The sequence below is a fragment of the Sminthopsis crassicaudata genome, chromosome 3 (genome assembly GCF_048593235.1).
Source record: "Sminthopsis crassicaudata isolate SCR6 chromosome 3, ASM4859323v1, whole genome shotgun sequence".
In the NCBI taxonomy this organism is placed as follows: domain Eukaryota; kingdom Metazoa; phylum Chordata; class Mammalia; order Dasyuromorphia; family Dasyuridae; genus Sminthopsis; species Sminthopsis crassicaudata.
Window position 1 is genome coordinate 1,611,226 of NC_133619.1, and position 27,933 is coordinate 1,639,158.

The 27,933-nt window shown below is 61.4% G+C and overlaps 3 protein-coding genes across 5 annotated transcripts in view; 1 reads left to right on the plus strand and 2 right to left on the minus strand.

The window, feature by feature from the left end:
* CAMKK1 (calcium/calmodulin dependent protein kinase kinase 1) overlaps nucleotides 1–3,761 on the plus strand; it is a 41,079-nt gene extending 37,318 nt beyond the window's left edge. For both annotated transcript variants that reach the window (XM_074297778.1, XM_074297779.1), the window contains exons 15-16: nucleotides 1,003–1,100; nucleotides 2,337–3,761. In XM_074297778.1, the coding sequence (XP_074153879.1) occupies nucleotides 1,003–1,100; nucleotides 2,337–2,394 (156 nt within the window). In that variant the 3' untranslated portion in view covers nucleotides 2,395–3,761. The remainder of the gene's footprint in view (nucleotides 1–1,002; nucleotides 1,101–2,336) is intronic.
* A 565-nt stretch (nucleotides 3,762–4,326) lies between these two features.
* LOC141560052 (uncharacterized) lies at nucleotides 4,327–15,226 on the minus strand. The gene is made up of 3 exons (XM_074297690.1): nucleotides 15,086–15,226; nucleotides 10,465–10,731; nucleotides 4,327–4,932 (listed from the first exon to the last, which is right to left on the minus strand). The coding sequence occupies exons 1-3, from the start codon at nucleotides 15,224–15,226 to the stop codon at nucleotides 4,459–4,461; spliced, it is 882 nt and encodes a 293-aa protein (XP_074153791.1). The 3' UTR covers nucleotides 4,327–4,458.
* Nucleotides 15,227–15,976: 750 nt separating this feature from the next.
* Nucleotides 15,977–27,785, minus strand: MELTF (melanotransferrin). 2 transcript variants are annotated; one of them, XM_074297781.1, is made up of 16 exons: nucleotides 27,646–27,785; nucleotides 26,991–27,145; nucleotides 25,973–26,072; nucleotides 25,297–25,479; nucleotides 24,705–24,861; nucleotides 23,589–23,656; nucleotides 23,173–23,360; nucleotides 22,803–22,983; nucleotides 22,302–22,453; nucleotides 21,886–21,982; nucleotides 20,893–21,087; nucleotides 20,484–20,640; nucleotides 19,551–19,618; nucleotides 18,892–19,079; nucleotides 17,818–18,016; nucleotides 15,977–17,107 (listed from the first exon to the last, which is right to left on the minus strand). In XM_074297781.1, exons 1-16 carry the CDS (start codon nucleotides 27,692–27,694, stop codon nucleotides 17,034–17,036), a joined length of 2,211 nt encoding a protein of 736 aa, XP_074153882.1. In that variant the 5' UTR covers nucleotides 27,695–27,785; the 3' UTR covers nucleotides 15,977–17,033. The 2 variants fall into 2 exon arrangements, with proteins under 2 accessions (XP_074153882.1, XP_074153881.1); XM_074297780.1 differs by having other exon boundaries at nucleotides 20,893–21,084; nucleotides 27,646–27,772.
* Nucleotides 27,786–27,933: the final 148 nt, after the last annotated feature.

The following is a 27,933-nucleotide window of genomic DNA, read 5'->3' on the forward strand; positions in this document are numbered from 1 at the left end:
CCGTATGCCCATTTTGACCTTATCTTGGTATATCTTGTGAGACGTTGGTTTATACCTAGTTTCCACCCTACTGTTTTCTGGTTTTCCCAGCATTTTTTTGTCAGGTAGTGAGCTTTGGGTTCACAGGCTGGAAACCCCAGTCGGCCTAGCCCAGCACGAGGGAACTGCTAATAAGTAAGGTAGGTGCGAGTCAGATTCAAATTTTTCCTGAGGAAGGGTGAGTCAAATTTACAAAAATACAAGTCATTCCTCCATGCTGAGTCCATCTGAGTCCTATCAGAGAGGAGTGGAGAGAGTCTTGGACCCCCCCCCCCCATGACTTTGTAATCTTGAACACTTCCCTCTACCTCCACGGCTCCGTTTCCCCCTCTGTAAAATGAGTCCCTTGGCCTTCCTGGGGCCCCTGCCAGTCTGTGACTTCGGGAACAGCGGGACTGGCCATTTTTGGTCTGAAGTGACCCAAGCCGAGCATCGCGCCATCCCTGGGCTCAGGAGCAGACAATTACTACCTGCTGTCATAATCAAAAAGGGATGTTTTTATTAGAGCTTTTTATATACAAAACATAAGCGTGAGGAATTTTTCATCATTGACTTTGCAAAAACTTTTCCCTCCTTCCCCAGGTGGCAGGTAGTCCCATGCATGTTAAATGCGATATGTGTGTGCGTGTTTTTACAGTTATCTTGTTACACAAGGAAAATCGGATTTAGAAAGAAGGTAAAAATAACCTGGAAGAAAAACAAAGATGTGAGCAAACAACACCAGAAAGGGTGCCCATGCTAGGTGGTGCTCCACACTCGTTTCCGGAGTCCTCTCTTGGATCCTCTCGTTGTTGGAGAGGGCCACGTCCATCAGAACCTCCTGGAGTCTTGTTGTTGAAGTGTACAATGACCCTGGTTCTGCTCGCTTCCCTCAGCATCAGGTCACAGAAATGGATTTTCAAAATGGATGAAAATTCAGTTCTGCCTGCCCGGGTCCGACACCGTGTGCCCCCTTCTCTCCAGATCCTGGTGAAGGCCATGCTGAGGAAACGCTCCTTCGGGAATCCATTCGAAACCCACTTCAAGTCAGAGCACAGGTCTCCATCAAGGAATGTATTAAAGTGAGTTGGGGCAAGGGGCGACATCACCCTCCTGTGGAGAAGAGGGGCTCGGGGCTGGTTCATGCCAGGGAAGAAGGGCAGCCCCAGAGGCCAGAGCTGCTCTGGGTACAGAGGGGAAGGGCAGCAATGAATTGTCCTTTTCCTGGCTTGGCAGACCCAGGAGCAATGGCAGGAAGGTACAGAAGGGTAAACTGAGGCCTCAGAGCCTGGGTGGGTGGACAGGAAGTCAGAACATTCGGCTCCTGCCCCTTCTAGGGGTCCTGTTGACTTTTGGCCGTTAGTCTGGCTTCTGGCCCAGCAGCCCTCGAAGACGCCACAGAGAGAATCTCCTCATGGCTAGCAACCCCCAAGGACACTTCTCCATTCCCCCTTCACGGAGCTGCCCACAAGCTCCCGGGCACAGAGGCAGGGGCTGAATTCTCAGCCCCCAGAGCTCCCCTCCCTGACAGGCGAGGGGCGCTTCTCCTTCACCTCGGTGCCCTGCCCCCCATTCCTACACTCCTTCAGGAAGGCGGGCAGAAGCGTGGCCAGCAGCCACAGCTGTTCGCACGGACCCCTTGGTGAAGAGGAGGGGGGCTCCACACCAGGAATGGGCACGCGGTTTTGCCCCTTCACCGGCTTTGGCTCCGGGAGCCTCTTCAGACAAAGCCCTGGGGCCTTCGCTCTCCCTGGTTAAGAAGGTGGATTCTTCCCTGTCACAAGCTCCACTGGGGCTTTCTATGTCCTGCTGGGGGCGGGGGGGGGGAGTGAAGGGGGAGGAGAGAGCCTCTGCACATCCCAGGATTTTGACTTAGCAGAGGGGGTCGCCTTTTTCCCGCCTTAGCTGTGAATGCCCCCCCCCAAAAAACCCTGTCCTGCCTGCCCAAGAAGCATGGTCGAGGGCTCCCCCTGCTGGGGGTCAGGCAGCCAGAGGCGCAGGCACAGGAGCTGGAGAAGCCCCTGGCAGTCCTCCCCAAGGCCTGGCAAGGCTGGCTGGGTCCAGGCTCCCCCGAGGGGAAGGGGCTGTGTCAGGGATCCCCCTCCAGCAAAGACTCGACTCTTCTGGCCCGATGGTGTTGGGGCCCCTCCTCCTTGGCCCTGGGGTGCAGAGTTCAGCCCAGGGGAAAACTGCCAGAGCCTGGAGGGGCGGATTCCTGACAACTCCAAGTCTGAGCCTCCATCCCTTACCTGGCCTTCTCTGGCAGCGAGGGTGGGGGAACAGAGCTCAGGCCCTGACCAGCCCCCTCCCCCATGCAGGAAGGATGCCCGCAACAAAGAAGTGCCTGAGCCCCAAGAAGACCAGCCCGCCTCCTGAGCTCCCCCGGCCCCCTCGGGGGTCCTTGCACCGCTGCTGTTGCCATTCATCCCGGGATCACGCGCCCACCCCATGGACCGCCAAGAAGCGAAGGTGGCGAAGAGGAGGAGGGAGGGAGGAGCCGCCGGCCTGGGAGCTTGGGGACCTTGTTTACAGCCAGGCCTGGGCCGAGAGCCAGCCCCGAGTCCGTGCCTGTCTCCCGACTGATGAATGTGTAATTTGTAACTCCGTGGAGCTGCCGCCCTCGCAGGGAGGGGGCTTGGAAGGTGGGAGAGGAAGCTCTTCCTGACAATTCCCTGGGGGGACGCCAGGAAGTCCCTCCTAGGAGCTCTCTGGGGGGCCACTTGCCAGAGAGGGGCAGGGATGCTTTGCTGGAGCCTGGGATGAGAAGGAGGGAGCTCAGGGCCCGCCCTCCCCCTGCCCCAAGAAGGTAAAGGGCCTGCAAGGGGAGTGATCACCGCCTCCCCAGCCTGCTGGGCTGCCCCCCCTTACCCTTGTCATCCCCGCTCTGCCCAGGGCAGCCTCCAAGGTAAGCGCACCCCCCACCCCGGCAGAGCCCTTCTGGGGGAAAGAACTGGAATGGGAATCCTTCCCCAGCCTTCCTGGTCTGGGCCACTTGGTGTCTCCTGGGAAAGGTGACCATGGAGCCCCCCTGACAGCCCCCTTTCCCCTCAGGAGAGAAGCGGAGGCAGCGGGGAGCAGTCCGGGGCTCCTGGGGGGGTCTTTGCACTAAATTGGTCCAAATGTGAAAGGGCGCCGTTCCTGCCCCTTGCCCTGACCCCCCTCCCTATACCCGGGGCACCCCCTGAAGCCAAGGGGCAGAGGTCTCCCCTCCGCAGCTTGATTGGGGGCGTCCCCGGCACCCCACGAACGCCAGATGCCCAGAGCCTCGCCCACTGCAGCCAGTCCGAGAGCGATTGTAAAGAGGACAGTTCTGCCGCCTAAAGACCCACTCCTCCACATTCACCCCGCCGGGCAGCCGAGACACTGCTGGGGGTCTGGGGGAGAAGCGCCGCCCGGCCCCCCCCACGCTTCCGCCTGCACGCTCTCTGCATGCTCCGCAGCCGTCAGTGGCTCCTGCAGCCCTCTGTAGGGCCCGGGGGGCGAGGGGGGCGCCCTGCCCCCGATTGTGAGACGGGGGGGGGGGGGGGGGGGGCCAGCCTGGGGGTCCCTGGTTCTCAGTGCTGCCCAGTGCCCGCTGACCCCGGGGCCTGGACGGGAGGGGGCGCCCAGGAGTTCGAGCCAGTCCGGGAGCGGGGCGGCCCCACACAGGGGTCTCACCCAGCCTCCTCGGAGGCCCTGGGGGGGGGCACGGAGCGCCGTGGGAGGAGAAGCCTGTACATACTCATTAAAATGTGGACCTGCAAGAACCAGTCTGCTGCCTCTCCCCGCGGGCAGGCGGGCTGAGAGAGGGGGCTCTCGGACCCGCAAGAGGGAAGGACGAGCCTCCCTGGCCCGGGACGGCCCGACCTCCGCCCTGGAGCTAACAGGAGCCCGGACCCCCCTCCGAGAGAAGGGGGGCACAGCCCCGGCTCCCGGGGGAGGGCCGCCCTCCGGCCCGGCCTTCCCCGCCTGGGCCCTCCCTGGTGGTCCCCACGCTTTCCTGCGCAGCCCCGGCCGCCTCGGCCTCCCAGAGCTGCGGCCACCCTGGGGGCCTCCTCCTCGGGCCGCCTCAGCTCCGTGGGGGGTCCTCACGGTGAGGTCCTAAGCCTTTTCTTTCAGGAGCCCCCCAACTTTGGGAGAGTTCCTCCAGCTGCCCCCAGAGGGCAGGAGTCCGAGCCCCAAAGCACAGTCTGGAGGCCCGGACCCCATGGGCGGGGCACAAGCTGGGGGGGAGTGATGGGGAGGGAGGGGAGGCCATCCCTGGGAAGGAGCCTTGTGTCTGAGGAAGCCCCTGGGTGAGGTCTGCAGCTTGGAAGGGGGGAGGTGAAGAGACCCCGCGGAGAGAGTGGGGCCCGTGCCCCAAGGGCTTCTGGGAGAGACGCCCCAGAACACTGAAACTGAGGCACCAGCGCCGCCCCGGCCTCCACCTCTCTGGGCACTCTCCACGGTGCACCCCTCACGTCAATCACACGTCACGTGACGTAGGGAGGGGCACAGACTGACCCGGGCTGAGGAGAGATGCTCCCTCAGGAAAACAGGAAACAGGGGCTGCGCCGACCAATCAGATGTCACGGTGAGTAGGCTCTTCCGGCTCCGGACTCCGGACGGATTTTCAGGTGGCGCAGCACGACCTTCTTCCCAGCAGGCCCCGCTGCTGGGTCCAGTTCCACAGGAAACCTGTTCAGTGAGCCGAAGGTTCCGGGCCGACAAAAACGGACAGATGGATCCCTGTTGGGGCACGTGGGAGCCCACCTGGAGGCAGCAAGACCTGGGTTCGAATCCAGTCTCCGACACCTGCTCACCGGGTGACCCTGCGCACATCCCTTCACCACCATCTGCCTCAGTTTCCTCCTCTGTAAAATGGGGATCGCTGTGCCCCCCCTCCCATGGCCGTGATGCTGACACTGATCCAGGACTGACGTCATCCTCTTCTTCCTGTGGGGAGGGGTTAGAGAGGGAGAATTAGGGCTGAGATGACCAGGCCAGAGACAGAGCTAGAGAGAGAGATAGAGAGAGACAGAGAGAGAGAGACAGAGATAGAGCTGGGGAGAGACAGAGCTGGGGAGAGACAGCCCCGAGTTCAGATCCCGCCTCAGACTCCACTTCCAGGCTGTGTGACCCTGGGAAGTCACTTAGCCCCTCCTGCCTCAGGACCCGGAGGGTCCGGCCCCCCCAGGGAGGAGGACCCACAAGCGGCAGAGGCTCCCCAAAGAGGGGGGACCCCTGGAGGCCCGGAGCGGGAATGCGGCAGAGCCCCCGGGCCGCGCTCTACCCCCCCCCCCGCCCCTTTGCCCGCGTAACTGCCGCAGAAGCGGGGCCCAGGTCTCGGGTTCACCAGAAAGGGGCCGGGGAGAGGGCTCGGTGCCCACCGGCCAGAGCCCCAGCCCGTCCCCTGCCCTTCCCCAAGGGCGGGAGGGTCTGTCCTCCGCCGCCTCCCAGGGCCGCCCTCCTGGCCTGCATCCCTCGCTCCGGCCACAGGGTGGTGGGGCAGGCTGAGGAGCTGGCGCCCTCCCGGCCCGGGGCCCCTTCTCTGCCTTTGAGGCGGGAGAATTTTATGGCCACTTCCCGACCGCCTCTGGGCCCCAGCCCGGCCAGAGTCCGGCGGGGGAGGGAGCTGGGGCCGGCCCCCGGGCCGGCAGGAGCGGCCAGATGCTGGGGCTAAGCCCCCCCACCTTGTGTTCTCGCTCCCCTCGTGAGGGATGATCCAGCTGTCGCTGGGCCCCAGGATTGTGAAAGAAGCTGCAGAGTCAGCTCCCAGATCATTAACAGAAATGTCACCAAAAGGGGGATGAGTCACCCCCAAATCGCAACCTGGGATTCCAACCCGCGAGTTTTTGCAATCCTGGCAAGTCTCAATGCGCAGATCTTATCAGAACGGAGTCCTTGGCCTGGGTCCAAGTGATAACTGCTCCCATCCTGGGGCCAGCTTGCAAACGAGACAACCAAATCCTGCTAGGGAGGCCCGGGCGAGGGAGGGGTTAACGTGACCGGGCTGGGGTTAAGACAAAGAAACATGGAGGGAGGGAAGAAAGAAGGGAAGGAAAAGAGGGACAGAATGCGGAAGGGGGAAGAAAGGAGGAAAAAAGAAGGAAGGAAGGAAGAAGCAGAAGGAAGGGAGAAGGAAAAATAAAGAGGGAGGAAGGAAGGAAGGAAGGGAAGAAGTAGACATTAGACGTTTAGGAACCCGATTGCAATTTGTTTCCTGTGCAGAGAGAAGGGCCAGGGTGACCTCAGGGTCCTTGGGCAGCAAGCCGTTATGGCGGGGGGGTGAGCACATGGAGGACAGAGAGAGCCCTTTCAGAGAGTCTCTGAGCAAGTGCTAGAGTGGTGGCCGGCGCCCCCCCCCCCCCCATGCAGAAGTGGTAGTCGGCGCCTGCCCGGAAGGAAGCGTCCCAGGAGCCCGGATCACAGAAGCTCGTGCAGAGCGGGGGCAGCAGGAGTGCTGGGACACTGGGGCAAATGGCAGAAAGCCTGGCTTCAGGTGGGGCCTAGCATGCAGCAGGCATCTAATAAATACTTGATTGCTTGAGAAGGAGGTAGACTCCACCCCCCACCATGGCTCCATCCCAAGGCCGTGTCCAGGGACCCCCCTTCCCAGACCATCCTAGTTCCAAATTTGTGATTCCCTGTACAACCCAGAGCTCTGTATATACTTCTTCAAGCCTCCCAAAGTCCTTCACATCCCCCCAACCCGGGCCTTTTCTCCACTTCTTTGTCTCCGCCATGGAGCCGTCAGTGCCGGAGGAACCTCTGCGAGGGTCACAAGATGGCGGGGCTCCCACTCACAGAGGCGGCTGCCAAAGGTTATTTGCAAATGGCAATTGTTTCCTTAGGAAGCCTCCTCGAACCGCCCTCCCCGGGGTGCCCGGATCCCCAGCTCTCTGGAGCTTCGGGAGCACTTCTCCCGCTAGGCTCCTCTGCTCCAGAAACGACGACAAATGGACCCCAATCGCCCTTTGGATCAAACAGCAGCTTCTCAGGGTGGCGTTCAAAGCCTTCACAACGCGGTGCCCCCTCTAACTTTCCAGCCCTAGGCGATGTGCCCGGCTGTGGCGCCGAGCCCCGACTCCTGGCCGTCTCTCCCCGGCGGCTTTGGCTCCCTCATCCCACTTGCACCGGGCTGGGAGGTCAGGGTGGATCCTGGAGAGGAGGGCCGGGCTGTGCCAGTTCACCCTCGGTCTGGGTATAGGGGTCCAGCCCCCACCAGGGGGCTTCCTATTTAACACACCAGCCAAGATGAAGTCGTCACCTTAATTATGGGACACCCAGGGCCCCACAAATGTACAGAAACCTAGTTATTGGCCGTGCCTGCCACACAGTAGGTCCCCAGCCCCTGGATTCCCGGGTGCTCTCTCAGGGAAAAGCAGTCCCTCTAAGCCTGGCATCCACCAAAGCTCGGTAGGTCTCTGTGGGCTCGGAGGGAGCCCTTCCCAGGGCCGCGGAGGTCCAAGAAAGGCCTCCCGGGCCAGCTCCAGCGAGCTCCCGGGCCAGGCGGCCCTTCCCCAAGCAGAAGCCGGCCTTCCTGGGTCAGCTCTCAGAGCTTCCCTCCAAGCAGACCAGGTCCGTCAGCTGCAGCCTCAGCACCTTCCTCCGTTCCGGGTCAGCCCCGGCCTCCAGCAGCGCCCTTTTCTCCCATCCCCCGTTTCCCTGGGCCCCCCCTCCCCGGCAGGGTCTTTGGGCGCCCCTCCCTCAGGCTGAGGAACCTCAAACCCGCCTTTCTGTCAGGACACAAACAGTCCTTTGATTCTGTTTCCCGGCAATAATTTCCAAGTCCCCCCCCCCCCCCCCCAGGCCGGGCCACTCCCCGCCTTCTCTCACCCAAACCCCGTTCCTGCTCCTTCTAGTAGCTATGCTGCCCCCCCCACGGGGGGCACAGGCTGGGGGCAAAGTGTGCTTCCTTCCCTCTGCTCCTGCCTCCTTCCCTCTTCTGGGCTCCTGGATTTCCTAATCCCAGCCATCACTCCGAAATCCGTGTCCCGAGATCTATTATTGCCATTTTATACTTATATATTTATTATTATTATTATTATTATTATAATACTTCTTACTGGGGCACACGGAACGCCCCCCCAGACTCCTTAATGGCAGAGCTCCTCCCTTTTTCCCCTCAGGATCCCGGGAGCGGCCCACCGCCCCAAGAACAGGGTCTTCAGGACTGAAGCCCCCTGCGAGGGGAGCCGCCCTGGCGGAATGGAGCCAGAGGCTGGATTAGCTTTGGGAAGCTGTGCCAGCCCTGCCCTCCCTACCGCCCATTCACTTCCTCCTGCCAAGCTTGCCCGGTGACGGCCGCGCTCTGGGGAGCATCCTGAGCGGTTCTCGGGCAGCAGGGGGGGGATGGCCGCGGGTGGGGGGCGGCATGACTGGGTGGGGGTGGGGTGCCCCTTCCGGAAATAGCCTGGCGGATTTTGTTCAGAACGTGGCCAAAGCCCCGGGGGAGAGGGGCCGCAATCTGTACCGGAGCAGGGAGTGTCCGGACTGAAGCGAGGGTCAGGGCAGCCAGGGATCCCCACAAGGGGCCCCGAATCACAGGACTGGGCGTGGCCACGGCCTCCCTCACCTGGGACCCGCCCAGACAGTCAGCAAAATTCCGAGGGTCCTTGCTCTCTCTCAGACCCTGAACCTCCGGACCCTGGACCTCCGCTAGAGTCAGGCGGGCGTGTCCCCCAGAGAGCTCCGAAGCAGGAAGTTGGGGGGCAGGGAGCCCGGCCAAGTCCCCATCCCTGGAATTCCTCCAGGCCGGGAGGGGGCGTGTCTGATAAAGAGGAGGTGGCCCCATGTGACTCCCCCCCTTAACCTTAGGTCCCTGGGACAAAGCGAGCCCTGAGGCTGCTCCTCCTGGGGCCTCTGGGCCCCGCTTCCAAGGGTGAACTTCTGCTTCGGGACTATGGTCTGGGGGGGGGGGGCGGTCCCGCGCAGGCCGCCCTCCCGCCCTCCCGCAGCCTGTAGTTCACATGCAGGGATACCCCCAGGTCACAGTGGCTGACCTGTCCCCGGGCTGCTCTGCTGAGGGGCTCGGGTTGGGCCAGATGGGGGGCAGACTTCCAGCACTCCCGTGGGCTTTAACAGGGGGCCAAGCTAGCCCCTCCCTCCGGACGGGCCTTGGGGGCCCGGGAGATGACCCCATGCTCCGCCCCACCCCCACCCCCCGGCTGGTGGCTGCAGAGACCGCTTCCGTCTGCGCCCCCAAAGCTGTCCCCAGGCTCCCGGAGGACAGGCCCACGGCTCTGGCCAAGAGGCTGGAAGTGTCCAGGGAGCCCCCCACTTCTCCACTGCCCTGCTCCCCACTTCTCCAGGCTTTAGACCTTCCAGGGGCTCTTGCTTCTCCCCGTTCTCTTCCTGTGCCCGCCTCTCCGCCCTCGCCTCTACTCAGCCTAGTCCTGCCCATCCTGCCTCGGGAGCACAGGGGCCCTGATCTCTTCCCTGGCAAGGATCCAAGGGTCCCCAAGCTTGAGCTGAACCCCCAGTTTTGCCGAGGAGAAAGCCGGCGCCGGGAGGAGCGAGGTCTTCCTTAAGGACCCACAGGAATAGCATTACAGAAAGATCTGATTTCCGAGACAGCTCCTCTCCACCGAGCCACACTGCCCCGGCCTCGTGCCCACAAATTAAAATTCAGCCTCCCCAGCCTGGCATCAAGGCTCCTGACCGGGAGCTCCTTCCCTTAAAGAGAACAAGCTGTAGCCAGACTTTCCGTCCCCACTTCCTTCCAGAGCCCCCGAACCCGCCCCTCCCTCTCTGCGGGGCCTTCCGCCTCCCCCTCTCCGGACCCGCAGCCAGGCCCGAGCGGCAGCACGGGGGCGAGGCTGGGCACGGGCACCCTGTTCCTGCCGGCGCACTGAGGGCTTATTCATGTGGGGCTTCCTGTGCGCCGCTGCCCAGAGGCGCCACACCCCCGCGCTTGGGCACGGCCCGTTTCTTTTGGCCCGGCCTGACCAGGGAAATTTCCAGGCCCAGAAAGTCTGGTCTGCAAACAGCAACAGACTCCACTGTCGCCCTCCCGCCCACCCTCGGCCGCAGTCTGGACAGCCCCGGAGGAGTTTGGGTAATCCCGGACCTCGGCTCCTGGGTACCCTCCCTCGGGTGGCCTTCCCCTGACACAAGCCCCCGAGGGGAGAAGCTCCCCCTCCCCAGGGCAGCCCTCCTGGGGCTCCCTCTTTCCTCTGCCCCCCCTTCTGGGGCCTCCTCCCAGGGACAATCCTTGCAATGCTGGGGGGCAGTTCTCTAGTCACCCCCAGATCTTCTTTATGACGCGCAGTCACCAATGCCCCACCACGGAGGGAGGCAGCTGAGGGGGCCAGGGCTATCTCTACCTGCCTTTGCACAGATAAGGAAACTGAGGCCGGTTGGGGGAAGGGGCCTTCGTGAAAGGCCAAGCCCAGTGATATCCCAGCCGGAAGCCGAGCGCTCCCTCCCAGCTGCGTCTGCTGGCCCAGTTTTAGTTAGTTAGTACTACACATTCCCAGGAGTTACCTTGGAAGAACGCCAGCCCGGGTCTGTGTCCGAGGGGCCGGGGACAGTGCGGAGCCCAGACCGCAGCCCAGGGAGCCCGGCCGAGGAGCCGGCCCGGGAGCCAGAGCGCCACGGTAGCGCCCACGCACCCCGGAACCTTCCGCCGGCCTCCGGGGCTCCCGGGTGCGAGCAGGTGGTTTGGCAGATTAGCCCTTTGTAAAAGACCAATTGTAAACCAGTGAGCCCCGGAGGAACGCAGATCGCGGGACCCGGCGCCAGTAGCCAGCACTGGAAATCAATCAGCAGAATTGGCCCAGCGCGAATTAAAGCAGCTGTCGCTCCTTTGCGTTGAACAGACCTCAAGCCTTAAAAAATTAAAATTAAAAAAAGAACTCTCGCATCGACAGCTTTTATGGAGAGAGAGAAAGACTCAAATCCTGAAGTTCCTAAAGGCAAAGCAAGGAGATAGGAGCCCGTCCCCACTTCCCCAGGCTTTCTTGCAATATTGCATAAAGGGTCTTAAAAGAGAGTCAGAAGAAAAATGGGGAAAGGAAATGAGATGATTGCAAGAAGGGATGGGAAAAGCCTATAACTCCCTACAAAATAGATTTGCTGAAATGGAAAAAAGCATATAACACCTTACAAAACTGTTACGAAAAAAGATAGCAATTCATTGAAAAGCAAAATTTGTGAAATGGGAAAAAAAAATGCAATGAACAAATCAGTTCAAATGGCCAAATACAAAAGGAGCTTAAAAAGGTAACTGAAGAAAATAATATAATAAAAATTAGAATTGAAAAAATGGAAGTGAACGTCAAGAATCAGTCAAATAAAAACAAAAAAAAAAAAGAAAAGAAAAGAAAAGAAAGAAAGAAAGAAAAAGAAAAAAAGAATCCACCAATCGCTGTGCCCGCCTCTCCGCCCACGCCTGAAAGAGACCCCAAAATTAAATCCCTAAAGAATATCGTGGCTAAATTTCATATTGTACCAAGGAAAAGATATTGCAAGCAGCCAGAAAGAAACAATTTAAAAGCCAAAGATCCACAATTACGATTACCCAGAACCTAGCAGCTCCCACCTTAAAGAATTGAAGGGCCTGGAATTTGATATTCCAAAAGGCAAAGGAACTTGGATTACAGCCAAGAATAAATGAGCATTCGCTTTCAGGGAAATTGGACATCCAATGATCTAGGTGAATTTAACCTAGTTTTAATGAAAAGACCAGAACTGAACAAAAAATTGATCTCCAAACACAAAACTCAAGAGAAGCATAAAAAGGAAGGAAGTCCTGAGAACTATATTTCTGTTATGGGTATACTTAGAAAATGCAGTTATAATTTGATTTTATTATGATAATATGAAAAAGAAACTAGAGGTGGAAAGGGCAGCATAGTGAAAGAAGAGGGAAAAGGGGGTAAAATAAAGGAAATTACAGCTCCCGAAGAGGCAAAGAAAACCTATTATAATTGAGGGAAAGAAGGGAGAAGGAGGAGCATTGTGTGAATCTTACTTTCATCAGATTTGACTCTAAGAGAGAATATCAGACATATTTGTTATCACAAAGAAACTTGTCTCACCTTATAGAAAAGCAGAGGGGAAAGGGGGAAAGAAAGGGAAAGACTAATAGAAAGGGAAACAGACGAATTAGGGGAAAAGTGTAAAAAAGGGGAGGGGTTCTAAAGGGAGAGGACTGTTTGAAAGAGGTGGTCATCAAAAGCAAAATACTGAGGAGGAGGGAAGGGGGATAGGAAAGAGGAAAGCATAACCTAGAGTAAATAAGATGGCAGGAAATACAGAATTCATTATTTTAACTGTGAATGTGAATGGGATGAACTCTCATAAAACAGAAGTGGAGAGCAGAATGGATTAAAAGCCAGAATCCTACAATATGTTGTTTACAAAGAAACACATTTAAAGCAGAGTGATACATACAGAGTGAGGGTAAAGGGCTAGAGCAGAATCTATTATGCTTCAGGTGAAGAAAAAAAAAGCAGATGCAGCCATCCTGATCTCAGAACAAGTAAAAGCAAAGATAGATCTAATTAAAAGAGATAATAAGGAAGGGCACTATATCTTACTAAAGGATACCATAGATAATGAAGCAATAGCAATACTAAACATGCTCTCTCAGAGCTAGATAAATCAAACCACAAAATAAATAAATAAAAGAAGTTAAGGAGGTAAACAAAATGTTAGAAAAGTTAGATGTGATAGATCTTTGGAGAAAATTAAATAGAGACACGAGTTTATTTTTTTTCTTAGAAGTTCATGGAACTTATACAAAAATTGATCATGTGTCAGGGCATAAAAACCTCAAAATCAAATGCAGAAAGGCAGAAGTAGTAAATGCATTTTTTTCAGCTCATGATGCAATAAAAATCGCATGCAATACAAAGGCAGGGGAAAATAGACCAAAAAGTAATTGGAAACTAAATAATCTCGTCCTAAAGAATGAGTGGGTGAAACAACAAATCATGGACACAATTAATAATTCCATTCAAGAGAATGACAATAATGAGACAATATACCAAAATCTGTGGGATGCAGCCAAAGCGATGATAAGGGGAAATTTTATGTCTCTAGATATTTACTTGCATAGAAAAGAGAAAATCAATGAATTGGGGCCTACAACTAAAAAAGCTAGAAAAAGAAATTTAAAACCTCCAATCGAATACCAAACTTAAAATTCTAAAAATAAAAGGAGAGATTAATAAAATTGAAAGTAAGAAACAATTGAATGAACTTTTAGCATAATTGACTATATCAATAACTATATTAACAAAAACCATATGATCATCTCAATAGATGCAGAAAAACATTTGATAAAACCCAACATCCATTCCTATTAAAAACACTAGAGAATATAAGAATAAATGGACTTTTACTTTAAATAGTCAGGAGCATCTATTTAAAACCATCAGTAAGCATCCTATATAATGGGAATAATCTGCAACTATTCCCAATAATATCACCATTACTATTCAATATTGTATTAGAAATGCTAGCTTTGACCATAAGAGAAGAAAAAGGGATTAAAGTAATTAGAGTAGGTAATGAGGAAACCAAATTATACTCTTCAGATGGTATTGAGTGAAACAGGAAACTGAGGACTTCTCAGAAGTCTTATAAAGCAAGGGTTTAATAATAAGTTATTTATAATAAAGACCTCATTTCTAAAACATATAGAGAATTGACTCAAGTTTATAAGAATTCAAGCCATTCTCCAGTTGATAAATGGTCAAAAGATATGAACAGACAATTCTCAGATGAAGAAATTAAAACTATAGTCATAGGAAAAGCTACTCTAAATCACTATTGATCAGAGAAATGCAAATTAAGACAACTCAGAGGTACCACTACACACCTGTCAGATTGGCTAGAATGACAGGGAAAGATAATGATGAATGTTGGAGGGGATGTGGGAAAGCCGGGGCACTGATGCATTGTTGGTGGAGCTGTGAACAGATCTGGAGAGCATTTTGGAACTATGCCCAAAAGACTGTCAAACTGGTCGGACCCTTTGATCCAGCCGTGTGTCTCTTGTATCCCAAAGAGATCCTAAAGGAGGAAAAGGGACCCACGGGTGCAGGAATGTCTGTGGCCGCCCTCTTTGTAGTGGCCGGAAACTGGACACCGAGTGGGCCCATCAATCTGAGAACGGCTGAATAAACTGTGGTCTATGAATGTGACGGAATATTATTGTTCTGTAAGGAGTGACCAGCAGGAGGATTTCAGAGAGTTCTGGGGAGACTGACAGGGACTGATGCTGAGGGAGGGGAGCAGAGCCTGGAGGTCATTGCTCCTGGCCAGATTATACAGTGATCAGCACTGACTGACGGGGCTCTCTTCAACAATGAGGTGATTCCAACCAGTTCCAACTGTTCAGGGTCGCAGAGAGAGGGTTGGGGGGCACAGCAGCGCACCCCCACTTTCTATTGTTTGCATTTTGTTTTCTTTCTCGGCTGTTCCTTCTTGACCTGATTTTCCTTGTGCGGCGATAACTGTGTAACTGTGTATCCAGAGATCGGATTTAGCAAATACTGTAACATATTTAAGTGCCCTGGACTACTTCCTGGGGAGGGGAGGGGAAAGTTGGGACAGAAGGTTTCACAAGAGTCAATGTTGAAAAACGACCCAGGCATGTGCTTTGTCAAGAAGAAGCTTTAATTAACGGGCAGATGGGACAACTGAGGCACGCGGGTGAAGGGCTTTGGCGGGGAAGCTGGGAGGGCTGTGCCTAGCGTTCAGGGCTGGGGTGGGCTGTGCTCTTCATGATGGGCGCCCCGGGACCCTTAGGAGTCATCTCCACTGCCCCCCCACCCCGGCCACAGGCAGTTTCCCGCTTCTCCCAGCCCCTGAAGGGCACATGCGCCGCCCTCGAGCCTGGCTCTCTTCCTGCCCCCCCATGTCTCGGAAGCCATTCCTCAGCACCGGGCCGTGAGGACCCTTGGGAGCAGCCGGGCAGGGGCGGTCCCGCTCTCCCCTGCCCTGGTCGGGCCATCTATGGCTCCCCCCCCAGCTGGAGTGCCTACAGGCGGGTGCGGGGGGGGGGGGGTAGGGGCAGGTGCTAAGTCGGCTTATCCCCGAGAAGTGGGGGAGGGCCCGAGCGGGGGCGGTCGGGAGGAGGCCCGGGGCTGAGTACGTGCGGTGGGGGAGGGGGCCGGCAGTTCTGGGGACTGGGCCGCCTTGGGGGCGGGGCTGCGGCGGGGGGGGGGGGGGGCTTGTCGCTTCGCCGCCCGGGGGTTCCCAGACGCGCCCCCAGGCTCCGGAGCGGGAGCCCCATTGTAGCGGGACCTCACGGGGCCTCTGGGCCGCTTCCCCTGCTCGGGTTCTGCGGGACGCGGGCCGGGGGTCGGGGGGTCGGGCGGGGAGGGGGGGATGGCCAGGCTTCATTCCCTCCAGGTCCCGTCTTCAGCCCCCAACCGCGCCCTCCCTTCCCTCCTCCTCCTTCCTTCCCTCTTGGGCGCCGGGGAGCACGCGCGCCTCGGGGGCTGGGGGGCACTGCCCGCCTGCAGGGCTTCCTCACAGGGGCCAGCTGTAGCCCCTGCTGTGTCCTCCCGCCCCTCCCCCTAAGAGCCAGGAGCTGGCCCCTTGGGTTCCCCGGCCAGACTCGCCCCCAAAGCTGCCTGGGCATGTGGTACTAGCCCGGGCAAGCCGGGCACTGTTTCCCCATCTGTAAAATGGGCTTCCCAATAGCCCCCAGCTGCCGCCATGAGCTCTGCCGCTGCACAAACAACAGCTGTTCTCCAAGCCCCCCCTTTTACATGGGAGGAAAGGGGCACAGTGGGGGAGGGGGCTCAGACCGGTGACTCTTGGTCACTGTCCGGGGACCTTGACCTCTGCCCCCTCTAGCAGTTTTCTCCTGAGCAGTCCGGGTTTGCTGAGGAAAGGAGGTGCTCCTCAGGGGTGCTCCTCACTGCAGTTTTCCAACTCCTCCCTAAAGGGAGTCAGGGGGGTGAAGAGCCCCCCCATGGGAAACAAAGGAGCGAGGAAGGGCGATTCTCCGAGAAGCAGGTTCCAGCCGGAGGGCAGCTTGTTTCACACCCATTCTTTATTAGTGCTTAAACCGCTGGCCCCCAACTCCCCCCACGGCACCCGGGGTCTGCACATCCTGGTCACGGAGGCCGCGGGGGAGCCCGCCTGCTTCAGAAGCTCCAGACTCCCAGCCCGAGACAGCAGCTGCAGCCGCTCGGCGAGGGCCGCTCACAGCAGCCTGATGGTTGGGGCCGTGTCCCGGTGGGGGCCCCGTGGGGCAGGGGCTGGGGGGGGGCTCCTGCAGCTGCTCCAGAGGGAGGGGGGGCACCTCCGCTGTCTGAGCCCAGGGCCCCGCCGGGCAGCACTGCCAGAGTGCCAAGCTCCTCTCATTGTGTGATCCAGAAGCAGGGCCCGTGTGCCCAGGGGTGGGGCTCCGCCTTGGAGGGTTCCGAAGTGGTCGCTGCCTCTGCGGGACGGCTCCTCAGGGCCGGGATCCTGCCCCGTGCTTCCAGGCAGGGCTGACTGAGGGTCCCAGCCGCAGCTGTCGGGCACTGGGCACTGGGCGCCGTCCTGCTCCCTTCCGATTGGGGGGCAAGGGAAGGCAAGGCAGCAGCAGTCGGGGGGATGGCAGGTGCCAGCCTCCGGCTGCTGAAGGACGTCCCGCACCCGGACCGGGCACGATGGGGGGGGTGGAGTACATGGAGCCCCCGAGCCAGGGCTTTCACAGGCCGGCCAAGCGAAGGTGACTTGGGGTGAAAGTGGCGGAAAGGAGGCCCCTGGAGGAGGAAAGGGCCCCCAGAAAGCAGAAGGAGCTGGTGCCCCGGCCATCCGCAGCGCCCCATGCCCTCAGAGCCCAGGGGTTCTGCCCCAGGATCCTGGGGGGTGGCTGAGCCAAGGCCCGGGTGCTGCCCAGCTTTGCTCCAGGACTGTGGGAGGGCCTGACCCCCTCAGCCTTGCTCCAGTCGGGCCATTCTCGTTCAGATTTGGGGCCCGAAGCGAAGATCGATTCTCCTTTGCACAAATCCTTGTCCCAGGGACCCCTCGGTGGGACGCTCCCACACCCGGCTGGGGGACGGATCAGGAAGGGCTGCGGCGGATCTCGGGAAGGGGGGCTGTCACAGGGCCGGGCCGCTGAGGATGGAGCCCAGGGCCAGCAGCAGGAGCGGCAGAAGAGCAGGGGCGGCCGGCGCTGCCAGGGAGGGAGAGAGGCCGGGCTGAGCTGGGAGCGGAGCCCCAAGGGAGCTCTCCCACTCTCTGCACCCTCCCAGGCACCATGGACAGCTCCCAAGGGGGCTCCCAGCCTTTGGCTCAGCTTGGGGGACCGGCGCCCAGCCCGAGGCTGCGGGGGCTGGGGAGGAGGAGCGGAACTGAGCACAAATGGGGGCTACAGGACGGTGGGAGGGGGCTTGGCCCCGTCTGCCCCTAGGACTCGCCCCCAGAGCCCCGAGGAGTTGGGCCGGGACCTTCCTGGGAGCAGGAACTGCTGGCCCCACAACTGTTCCACAGTTCCACACGCTAAGAGGGCGGTGGGATCTTTCCAGCTGCCTCCCCCAGTCCCTGGGCCTGGGGCTCTCTCACTGGGAAGCAATTCTCCCTTAAGTCCCGGGCAGCTTCCCGGGACACACCGGGAGGATCTGGGGGGGATGCCCAGGGCTGCTCCCAGGACAGACAGGAGGCCCAACAGCGGCCATGGGGCTTTCTCCAGCTGAGGCCCCCCCCAACTCCTGCCCTTCCCTTCCTCCTTCCTCTGCACATGAAGGCCCAAGGCCTCCCCACACGGTCTCTATGATGTCAGCCGCCTCCAGAGTCTCTCCCCCAACTCCTGGAGACGGGGACCTCCTGGGGCACAGTCCTGGGGGGTCCTGCTGCAGGTGGGGGGCTCTCTGGGGCCCCTTTTACCTGCTCCTGAGCACTGCAGGGACTGAAGGCCCTCCAGGGAAGCCACGTAGTCCCGGCCCAGCCAGGCCGAGGAGGACGTCTTCTCCTGGACCGGCACCAAGCGGACCGTGGAGTCCCTGAACAGCAGGTCTTGGCCGTGGTAGTCCGAGGAATCGAACATTTTAAATCCGTTCTTGTTGCTGTCGTTCCCGAACAGCTCCTGGAAACGGCATTCATTCATTTATTCATTAGTTCGTTCATTCATTCATTCATTCGTTCATTTGTTCCTTTATGTAAGAGACCTTCTCAAAGCGCCAGCAGGCCGAGGTTCTGTCCTCGCTTCAGGGCTCCTCAGCTTAGCTTCTGCTGGACCCGGCCTGGCTCCTACTCCTCCCCAGGAGGCCCCCCCCCCCCCCGGGCAAGGCCCCGGAATGAGGCTTTCCTTCACTGGGGACTCCCTGGACAAGTCGGTTGCTCCCACGCCCAGAAAAACACAAGGCCGGTTCCTCGGGCCGGGGAGTGTGACTGGCACGCGCGACCACGGCAGGGAGAGGGGGGCGGTGACCGGTCAGTGCCTCCCGACACTAAAGCTCACCATCGGTCACCCACCATCGGTCACCCAGAGTCAGAGAGCCGGGGGGTTAGGGGGGAGGCAATCCCCCAGGCAAAGGGACCCCTGCTCTACCGTCCCCGACAAGTGGCCCTTTGCCCTTTCTCAGACATCTCCCAAGGCTCCCTGGCTATCAGACCCGGGGGGAGGGAGACTCTGGAATATACGGAGCCTCAGGAAAATCCCTGGGCTGGCTCTGGAGGGGGCGGAGGGGGAGGCCATGATGACGGGGGCCTGAGCCAGGGCAGCGCCTCAGAGGGAGGCAGATGGGGGGGAGGCTGGATGGGCAGCTCCAATGTGATGGAGTGAAGGAAGCTTTAACCATTGGCTTGGAGGCCCCCAGAGGCTTTAGCCAGCTTGGTGGGGGAGGGGGTAGTCCTTGGTGGGGAGGTCCTGGATAGTTTGGCGGGGGTCCCGGACTGCCCAGGCTTGGTCTCCCTCCATCTTCCCCCTCTCCTCCTCCTCCTCCTCCTCCTCCTCCTCACCTGCGCTTTATCCAGCAGCCCATACACAGCAAAGGGGTTGGTGTCCGGGTGTACCATGACGGCATGAGCCGGCACCTGGGCCAGGTTGCAGGCCGCGAACTGCGTGACCTCGGCCCGGGCGCCGTTGGGACACAGCAGCTCGTAGTCTTCGGACTTCAGGTGGAGCGCCCAGTGCTCGGTGTTGTGGCCTGGGGTGGGGAGGAGGGGGAGACGGCCGTTTTGGGGAGCACCCCGATTCCCCAGCCCCCGCTCTCCTCCACTGCAAAAGGGGAGAAGCCCCGGAAGCTCAGGACCTCGAGGCCCCCCAAAGCAGGTTCTGGGAGCTCGGCCAGATCAGCTCTGGGCCCCACCCTGTGGCCTCAGCCACGAGTCTGTGGAACCTCGAGGTCCCGGGAAGGGCCCCAAGGGCCACCGAGCCGAGCCTTGTGCTTGACTAACAGGGAAACCGAGGCACATGGAAAAGGGCAGGTTCAACAGGGTCACCCCTAAGGATATGGGAAGTGTTTGGGCCCAGGCCACTGAGCCGAGCTCTGAGGGGGACACACGGGGTCCGACAGGCCATGGAGGGGGGGCCTCGCTGTGGTCTCTGTGCCAGTGAATCATCCCCACAGTAAGTGGGCGCCAGGGGGGTCCAGCCCCGTCCCCCCCCAGCCGCTTACCATTGGTGTTGTCAAAGACAGTGGAGTGCTTGACGAAGGCCACGTCCCCAGCGCCCTCGGCCAGGCACCTGCCACAGACCAAGACAAGGGGAGGGGGAGACAGAGACAGAGGAGAGAAAGAGAGAGAGACAGAGACAGAGGAGAGAGACAGAGACAGGGACACAGGAGAAAGAGAGATAAGAAAGAGAGATACAGAGAAAGAGAGAGACAGAGAGACAGAGAGACAGAAAGAGAGACAGAGACAGAGAGAGAGACAGAGAGAGAGACAGAGACAGAGGAGAGACAGAGAGAGAGAGAGAGACAGAGGAGAGAGACAGAGACAGAGACAGAGGAGAGAGACAGAGACAAGGACAGAGGAGAGAGACAGAGACAGGGACAGAGACAGAGGAGAGAGACAGAGACAGGGACACAGGAGAAAGAGAGATAAGAAAGAGAGATACAGAGAAAGAGAGAGACAGAGACAGAGAGAGACACACAGAGAGAGACAGAGAGAAAGAGACACACACACAGAGACAGAGACAGGGAGACAGAAGAAAGAAAGACGAGAGAGAGATACAGAGAGAGACAGAGACAGACAGAGACAGAGAGAGGAGAGAGACAGGGACACAGAAGAAAGAAAGATAAGAGAGAGAGAGATACAGAGAGACAGGAGAGAGAGAGACAGAGACAGAGAGACAGAGACAGAGAGAGAGAGACAGAGAGAGAGACACAGGAGAAAGATAAGAGAGAGAGAAAGACACAGACAGTGAGAGACAGAGACAGAGAGAAGAGCGATAAGAGAGACAGAGATAGACAAAGTAAGCTCCTGGAGGGCAGACTGACTTTCCAGCTTTGTCTCTCTACCCTGTGTCTAGTCCTGGGCCCAGTATACAGCAGGCACTCCATAAATGCGGGCCCCCGCCACCCTGGGAAGCTGCCCGGGGGCCGTGGTACCTGAAGGCCCCGCTGTAACCATAGTAGCGCTCTTGGCTGTTCCCGTAACACTTGTTCAGGCCGTGGTCATCCCCGATGCACAGCTCACAGAGCCGGGCCGGGTAGTCCTTGGCGTTGTTTACGGGCACACAACTGGCCGAGAAGAATTCGCTGATGGCTGGAAGGGAGGGGGCGGCGGTAAGCGGAGGCAGGGACCTGGCACCCCTGTTCCCCGGCCCCCCCCATTCTCCATGGAAGAGGGATAAAGTGGAGGCTGGGGGGGGCAGCCAGCAGATGCCAGTCAAAAGACTCCCAAATGCTCCTTCAGCATCACGACTAGGTCTGGCCTTGAGGGTTTAACCGTGCCCTCCCAGCCTCCTGTCCCCTTTCTGCTGCCCCCCTTTCCTCTGCCCCCTTTCCCCGCCCCCACCTTGCAGGACGTCACAGCCCTTGGGCCGGACGAAGCCCCTCTGCACCAGGACCCCGACGGGGATGTCCCAGCCGGCCGGGGTGCCGTGGCCGGCGTGGCAGGAGCGCTTGCCCCGGAGCTCGTCGAGGGTGAAGGAGTAGGAGCTGTTCCTCTTGACCACGGCCACAGCATAGTACGTGTCCTTCCTGTCATCTGCTGGCGGGGGCCCGGGGGTGAGAGCCCGCCCCCGGCGCCCCCTCCCTGCGGTCCCTGTGCCACCCACCAACCGCCCATCAAGTAAGAATTAGGTCGGCACGGCGCTTTGCCCACATTGACACATTTGACACATGGGGAGACTGAGGCAGGCGGAAGTTAAGTGACGAGCTCGGATCCCGCCACCCGGCCCATCCACCTGTGTGACTTTGGGCTTTAGGGTCATCCTGAGGAGGCCGGGCTGCCCCTGCTGCCCCCGACTGCCAGGGGCTGGAGAGCTCCCGCCGTGGAGACCAGGCCCTGGGCCTGACCGTGAGGACCGTGGCTGCTCCTGCCCCCCTCCCCCCGGGGCAGCCGGGAGCGGGTTGTCCAGCAGGGCCGGTCCCAGACCCCTCCCCCTCCCCGGGGCTGTGCCAGGCCGGCTGGCGCCTCTGTGAGAGTTTTCTCATCTCCCTGAGGAGGCGCCAGGACACCAAAGCTCCCCACGCCCCGGGAGAGAGCCAAAGGCCCCAAACAGCCCTCGGAGCCTTAACTCCTGGGCCGGGCCAAGTTCTGGAGGGGCAGCTGTCAGGCTCCGAACAGGCCGTGGGCTCTAACCAGAGGGGCCCTCCCAAAGTGGGAGGTAGTGAGGTCCCCATCAAGTCAGAGCGTGGGGTGGGGAGTCCTGAATACCTGGGACGGGCAAGTGCCAAAGAGGGCCGCTGGCCCGTGCTGGCACCCCTCCCCCCACAGGGGTCCCCTCCCCAGGTCTCCACGAGGGGCAGCCAGCCAGGCCCACAGCGGGCTCCCCTTCTGCCTTACCCTGGTAGCTCTCCCCCGCAGCTGGCACGAGCCCGTAGGTCTTCCCGGCTGTGTAAATGTCCCCCCCGCTCAGGGTGATGACATCGGCTGCCTTGGCCTGCAGGGGGCGGGATGGCGTAGCTCGGACCCTGGGGACCCTCGGGGGCTGCACGCCCGGGCCCGGCCAGAGAGTGGGCGTCCAGTGGGGGGGGGGGGCAGAGCCGGCGGGGGTCCTTGTGGCCTCCGGGACGCTGTAGGGGCGGGCCAGGCTCCGGCCTCTCAGGGGCAGAGGGACCCCCGGCTCTGCTCCCAGAGCTGGAAGTGGGGATTCTGGGGGCAAGGACCGCGGCCTCTCCTCCCGGAGGTGGCAGGGCCAGGGAGGAGGGGAAGAGGGAACAGGCTGCGGAAGGGAGGGGGAGGCGCCCCCTGCCGCCCACCTGGATCTGCGCCATGCAGTGCCTGGTGGACTCTCCGGACACACACTGGATCTCGGGCTTCAGCTGCTTCCGGCTGAAGGCCACGGCCATGTCCCCGCACTTCTGGATCTCGGCCGCGGACAGCACGCACCAGCGCAGGTAGCTGGGGAGCCCTGGGGGGCGAGGGGAGGGGCTGGGGGAGCCCTGCAGGGGGGGCCGGGAGGGCGGGGCTGCTGGTTGGGGGGCAGCGGGGAGCGCTGGGCCCTCCCCCCTCCCCCGACTGCCTCTGCTCTCTCAGCTGTCAAGTGGGGAGCACGCGGCCTGACACACAGTAGGCTCTTAAATGCTTCCTTGCTTCCCATTTCCCGTCTAAGAATAAAGGACCTGCTCCAAGCAGCGGCACGTGGGGGGCAGGACTCGGGGAGACGGACAGAAGGGGAGTTGGGGGAGGGAGACCACGGAGAGAGGGAGACTAGGGGGGTCTCTTCTGTCGGGCCTGGGGGGGGGCTCCCCACCACTCACTGCTGGGGTCACAGACCAGGCCCATCATGGCGCGGAGGTAGTCGGCGCCCAGCCAGGCCTGGTAAGTCTGGGAGGCGATGGGCACCAGCTCCGTGGTGGAGTCCTTGAACAAGAGGTTTTTCTGCCCGAAGGCCTCGGACTCGAACATCTGGAAGCTGGCTCCCGCGTGGTTGAACCTCATCTGGGGGCGTTGGGGGTCGGGGGTCAGGGGGATTGGAGGCTCCAACCCCTTCATGTGAGGGGAAGAAGGGATGAGGGGGAGGGGCTGAAGGGATAACTGGGTGAGCCTGAACTCCCGGCCACTGTGGACCTCCCCCCCTCCCCTGTGCTCCGGACCCTCCAGCAGAGAGCAGCTGCCCCGCCCCCTCACCTGGCCTTCCTTCAGCATCCGGAACACCAGGGCCCCGTCCGTGTCAGCCCTGACGACCACAGCGTGAGCGGGCACCCGCGCCAGGTGGCAGCGCCTCCACTCGGTGACCTCCGCCCGGCTGCCGTCCCTGCACAGCAGCTGGAAGTCCCGGGACAGCAGCGGCGCGCCCCACGAGCTCAGCGTTCTCCCTGGGAGGAGAGCCCCCATTCAGAGCAGCTCCCAGGGGCCCTCCCGGGGACGAGGGGCCATCCCCAGGCTCTGCCCTCCACCCCGGTTCAGTTCTCCCAGGGGCCCTTGGAGCGGCTGTGAGCAAAGGGCAGTTTGCGCTTTAGCAGGACCCCCCGCTTCCCCCAGGGCAGCGGGCCTGGCTCCCCCGGCTCCCTCCCAGGCGCCCCCAAGGAGGCGCTCTTACCCACCATCTGTGTTCTCCAGCACCGTGCTGTGCTTCACGAAGGCCACGTCTCCGGCTCCGTCTGCCAGGCACCTGGGGCGGGGAAGGAGAGCGGAGCTCAGGACCCGGAGGCTGCCCTCGGAGCCCGAGCAGCGCCCGCACCCAGAGTCCGGGAAGCAGAGTGGGCACAGCCAGCTCCTGGAAGGGGTGGGGAGCGGGCATCCGGGGAAGAAGAGTGACTCCAAAGGGCTAGCCCAGTCTCTTCCAGGGCCCACTTTGCCTTGCTCACAGGGGCTAACCTTAGGACCCTCGGTAGTGTGGTTTGCTAGCCCACCTCTGTCGGGGTCTTCTGGGGAAGGGGCTGGGGCGATGCTGCTCAGACCCGGCTTCATGCAGAGGGGTGGAGGCTGGCCCTGGGGGACGGGCTCAGGCCCGGCTCCTTCCGGACCGACTGGACCCGAGGGGCCAGCGCGGCCCCATCTCCGGCCCCAGTCATTTCCCCCAAGGGCGTCGGTGATGAGCCGGGGAGTTTCTGGGTCCCAGAAGCCGCCCGGCTGGGAAGAAGGCGTCCGGGCAACAGCAGGGATCCAAAGTGGCCCTGGCGGCCCCGGCTACCCCGGCCTGAGCGGAACCTCAGCCCTGGCTTGAGGATGTGGGGTTTTAGAAAGCCCCGGCGGCGCCCCGGCAGACGCTTGTCATCCCCAGGGTGGGGGCACCGTGTCCAACCCCCACTCTAGAAAGTTCTCTGGACCCAGGCCAGCCCAAGCTTCCCTTGGGAAGGGGAAGGGCAGAAGCGCCCAAACCCCTTCTTGAAGCATTTGAAGAGAGAAACGGCGTCACGGAGCCAGGTGTCCTTCCGACGTGGGGCTTTGTGACCCGGAGGCCACAGCGCCCAGAAGTGCAGCCTCCCAAGGGCCTTGGCCGAGGGCCCCCCCAACCTCCTCGGCACTGGAGTCAGAGCCCCCTACCTGGTCCTGGGCTCGAACCACGCACACCGGCTGTCGGCTCAGAAGCTGATGTGGTGCCCCGCGGGGGGGGGGGAGGGGGCTGCCCGCGACCACGCCTGCCAGACCCACCCTGCCGCCCCAGCCCGACCCCTGGTCAGGGCCCTCTGGCCCTCCCCCTCTGCCGGCGCTCCTACCTGAAGGCCCCGCTGTAATCGTAGTATCTCTCCAGGGGGCTCTTGGCGCACCTTCCCTCCCCGGCAGCGTCCCCCCTGCACAGCCTGCACAGGGTGTCGGCGTAAGCCGTCTCCCCGGCCCCAGGGACGCAGCTGCCCCCGAAGTAGCCGCTGACCGCTGTGGAAGAAAGGGGGGGGGGTCACTGGGCCTGCCCCGCTGGGGGAGGGGAGGGACAGTGACCTGAGGCCAGTCCCTAGCCGGGGAGAGAATGATAGTGTCCACTAAGAGGCAGGGAGGCCCAGGCCTCCAAGAACCGGCCTGCCGTGGGCTCCCGGGCAAGGCCGCGCTGCCCAGAGCTGATCCCAGTGCCCGCACAGCTGTCGGACCCCTCAGTGCCCAGAACCTCCTGGCACCAGCTGCTGGGCCCTCCTCAGGCCCTTGCACTACCCTGGGTCCCCGATCCCGAGTCCCCGATCCCGGATCCCCGATCCCTGATCCCTGGTCCCCGATCCCGAGTCCCCGATCCCCGATCCCCGATCCCTGATCCCCGATCCCTGCCAGCTCTCTCCTACCTCCCCTGGCCTCCTGGCCCCCCTCAGACCCCGCCCTCACCTCGCAGCACGTCGCAGCCCATGACGGAGAGCCGGCCGCTCTGCACCAGGTAGCCCACGGGCACGTTCCAGCCCACCGTGCGGTTGAGGCCCGTGTGGCAGGAGCGGGCCCCTCGCAAGCCGCCCAGGGTCAGGGAGGAGTTGCTTCTGACCACCGCCACGGCGTAGTAAGAGGTGCCGTCCTCTGGGAGGCAGAAGGGGAAGGAGGTGGGGGCGGGGCCGAGGGGGAGGAGGGGGGTGGGCTTGGGAGGGCTCTGGGGCACCGGGCCCACTCGAGGGCAGACTGGGGGCAGGCTCGAGGCTGGGGCCGGGTCCCAAGGACAAAGGGCAGGGGGAGCCTGGCACTGACCGGCACAGCTCCGGAGGGCACGCTGAAGGAGCCGCCCCTGTGCCCAGGGCCTGGGGAGGTGGAGGCCAAGGGGCCGGCCAGCTGCGGCTGGCATGGGGGGCGGCGAGCACTGGGAGCTCAGCCCGGGATGTTCACCATTGGGTGGAAACCTTTGGTAAAGGGGAGCCCGCCCTCCCGGCTCCCTGACGGCCGCGCCTGGGCTTCCCCACGCTGCACACACAGGGGGCTCTTTCCCAAGAGCCCGGAAGAGGCAGCCAGGGTGGGCGCCCCCCACAACTGGGTGCAAGCAGGCAGCGTTCCCCCCTCCCCTGGGCTCAGGGCCCGTTACCTTGATCGTAGAGCTCCCCCACCACGGGCTTCAGGCCGTAGTACTTCCCGGCCTCATAGATGGCCCCCCCATCCAGGGTGATGGCGTCCGCCTCGCTGTCCTGTGGGGAGCCGGCAGGGGTGGGTGCGGAGCCTCAGGGGGCCCCTTCCTCTCTCTGGAAGCCCCTGAGGCGGGGGCGGGGTTGGAGCACCCCTCCCTTTACTGAGTGTCAGGGAGGAGCCTGGGTGTGCTGGGACTCCCCGGCCCCTCCTCCCGCTCTTGCCTCCCCTGGGGCTCCCGCTTTAGGAGAGAAAAGGGCCCTTTGGAAGCGCCCAGGCACTCCCTCCAAGGCCCCCTCACTGCCCTGCTTGGCCCCCGGGGCCTCAAAAGGGACACTGAAGCACAATGCCTTGCATTCAGTAGGGGCTTAATAAGCGCTGGCTCCCTTCCCTCCTCCTCCCCCTCCTCAAATCTCTCCCAACTGGCCGAATGCCACAGTGACCAGAGGGGCCGAATGGCCACGGAGACCAAGCCCTGAACAGCCCCTCCCCCCACACTGGTGACAGCCCCCCCCCAGCAGTGACAGCCCTCCCCCCACAGCAGTGACAGCCCCTCCCCCCTACAGCAGACAGCCCCTCCCCCTACAGCAGTGACAGCCCCCCCCCACACGGCAGTAACAGCCCCCCCACAGCAGTGACAGCCCCCCCCCCAGCAGTGACAGCCCCTCCCCCTACAGTAGTGACAGCCCCTCCCCCCACACGGCAGTGATAGCCCCTCCCCCCACGGCAGTGACAGCCCCCCCCAGCAGTGACAGCCCCCCCCCCCCCAGAGTGCCAGCTGAGAGGGCAAAGGCTGCCTCGCCCTCTGCTTCCCTCCGCGGCTCCGGCGCAGTGCCGGGCGCACAGTAGGTGCTGCTGCTGGGGGCGGGGCAGCTCCTGGAGCTCTGTGGCCGCAGGGAGTAGTTCCCGGCGGGGGGGGGGCCAGGGAGGACGCCCCTCCCCCCTCCTCCCCTTCCCCCCTCCTCCCCTCCCCCCCTCACCTTGATGAGGCGGACGCAGTGCTCGGCCGAGGTCCCCAGGACGCAGCTGAGGGCCGGCTGGATGGCGGCCTCCCGGAAGGCGGCCGCCATGGCCTCGCACTTCTGCTGCTCCGGGTCCGAGATGGCGCACCACCGAAGCTCGCTCAGCGCCAGCGCTGTGGGGGGACGGACAGGTGGGGGACCGCGCATGGGGGAAGGGGCTTGGGGGGAAAGCGCCCCCCTCCAAACGCGCTGCAGGGGCAGGGAGGGCCCCCCACCGGCCTGCACGCCCCCCCGCATCCAGGCTGCTCCGCCCCCCCATGTCCCCCCAGCTCTGCCCCGGCTACAATGCCGCCTCCTCCAGGCAGCCTCCCCCCTCCCCTCGAGGCCGCTTCCTCGCGGGCAGTGTAAACGCCCCCCCAGACACCGCTTGGAGCAATCCTGGGGACTTCGGAGGTGCTTAATAAATGAGTCCGCTTGTGGGCGGGAGCCAGGACCCTGGCAGCGCTGGGGACCGCCAGCGTTCCCCTCCCAGACGGCTCCCAGGTCCCCGCGCGGTCCCCCTTCGGTCCCGGGCTGTCAGCCCAGCCCCAGAGGAGCGCCCCCCGGCCCCGGCTCGCCGGGGCGCGGGGGCCGGGGGTCTGCCGGGCCGGAGCCCCGAGGGGAGGGCTCTTACCTGCCCGGAGGGAGAGGAGCAGGCCCGCGAGCCCGCAGAGGCTCGTCATGCTCGCTCCCTGGGCGGCCCCGCTCCAGCACTGGCTCCGGGCGCGGGCCCCGCTCCTTAAGTGCCCCTCGGACCCCTCCCAAGGGGAGGGAGCAGCGGATTCCGGCCCCGGCCGCCCTCGGGCACCACCTGCTGGCAGCCGGCGGACGCACAGCACCTGGCGACCTCGGCCCGAGGGAGCCCCTCCCGGCACCCCCCGCCCCGCCCGGGCCCGGTCCTCTGGCACTCGGGGAGGGGGGA

Excerpts from the sequence above, each read along its gene's own strand:
- LOC141560052 (XM_074297690.1), bottom strand. The coding sequence starts at position 15,226 with ATGGGGCTCCCGCTCCGGAGCCTGGGGGCGCGTCTGGGAACCCCCGGG. Across the intron at positions 10,732-15,085 it reads GGCCCCCTCCCCCACCGCAC|TGCTGGCTACTGGCGCCGGG; the intron begins GTACTCAGCCCC and ends ATTGATTTCCAG. Across the intron at positions 4,933-10,464 it reads CGGGCTGGCGTTCTTCCAAG|GAAGAAGAGGATGACGTCAG; the intron begins GTAACTCCTGGG and ends CCCTCCCCACAG.
- MELTF (XM_074297781.1), bottom strand. The coding sequence starts at position 27,694 with ATGACGAGCCTCTGCGGGCTCGCGGGCCTGCTCCTCTCCCTCCGGGCA. Across the intron at positions 20,641-20,892 it reads GGGCTGTGACGTCCTGCAAG|CCATCAGCGAATTCTTCTCG; the intron begins GTGGGGGCGGGG and ends CCTCCCTTCCAG. Across the intron at positions 17,108-17,817 it reads CCTGCAGTGCTCAGGAGCAG|CGCCGGCCGCCCCTGCTCTT; the intron begins GTAAAAGGGGCC and ends CCTCCCTGGCAG.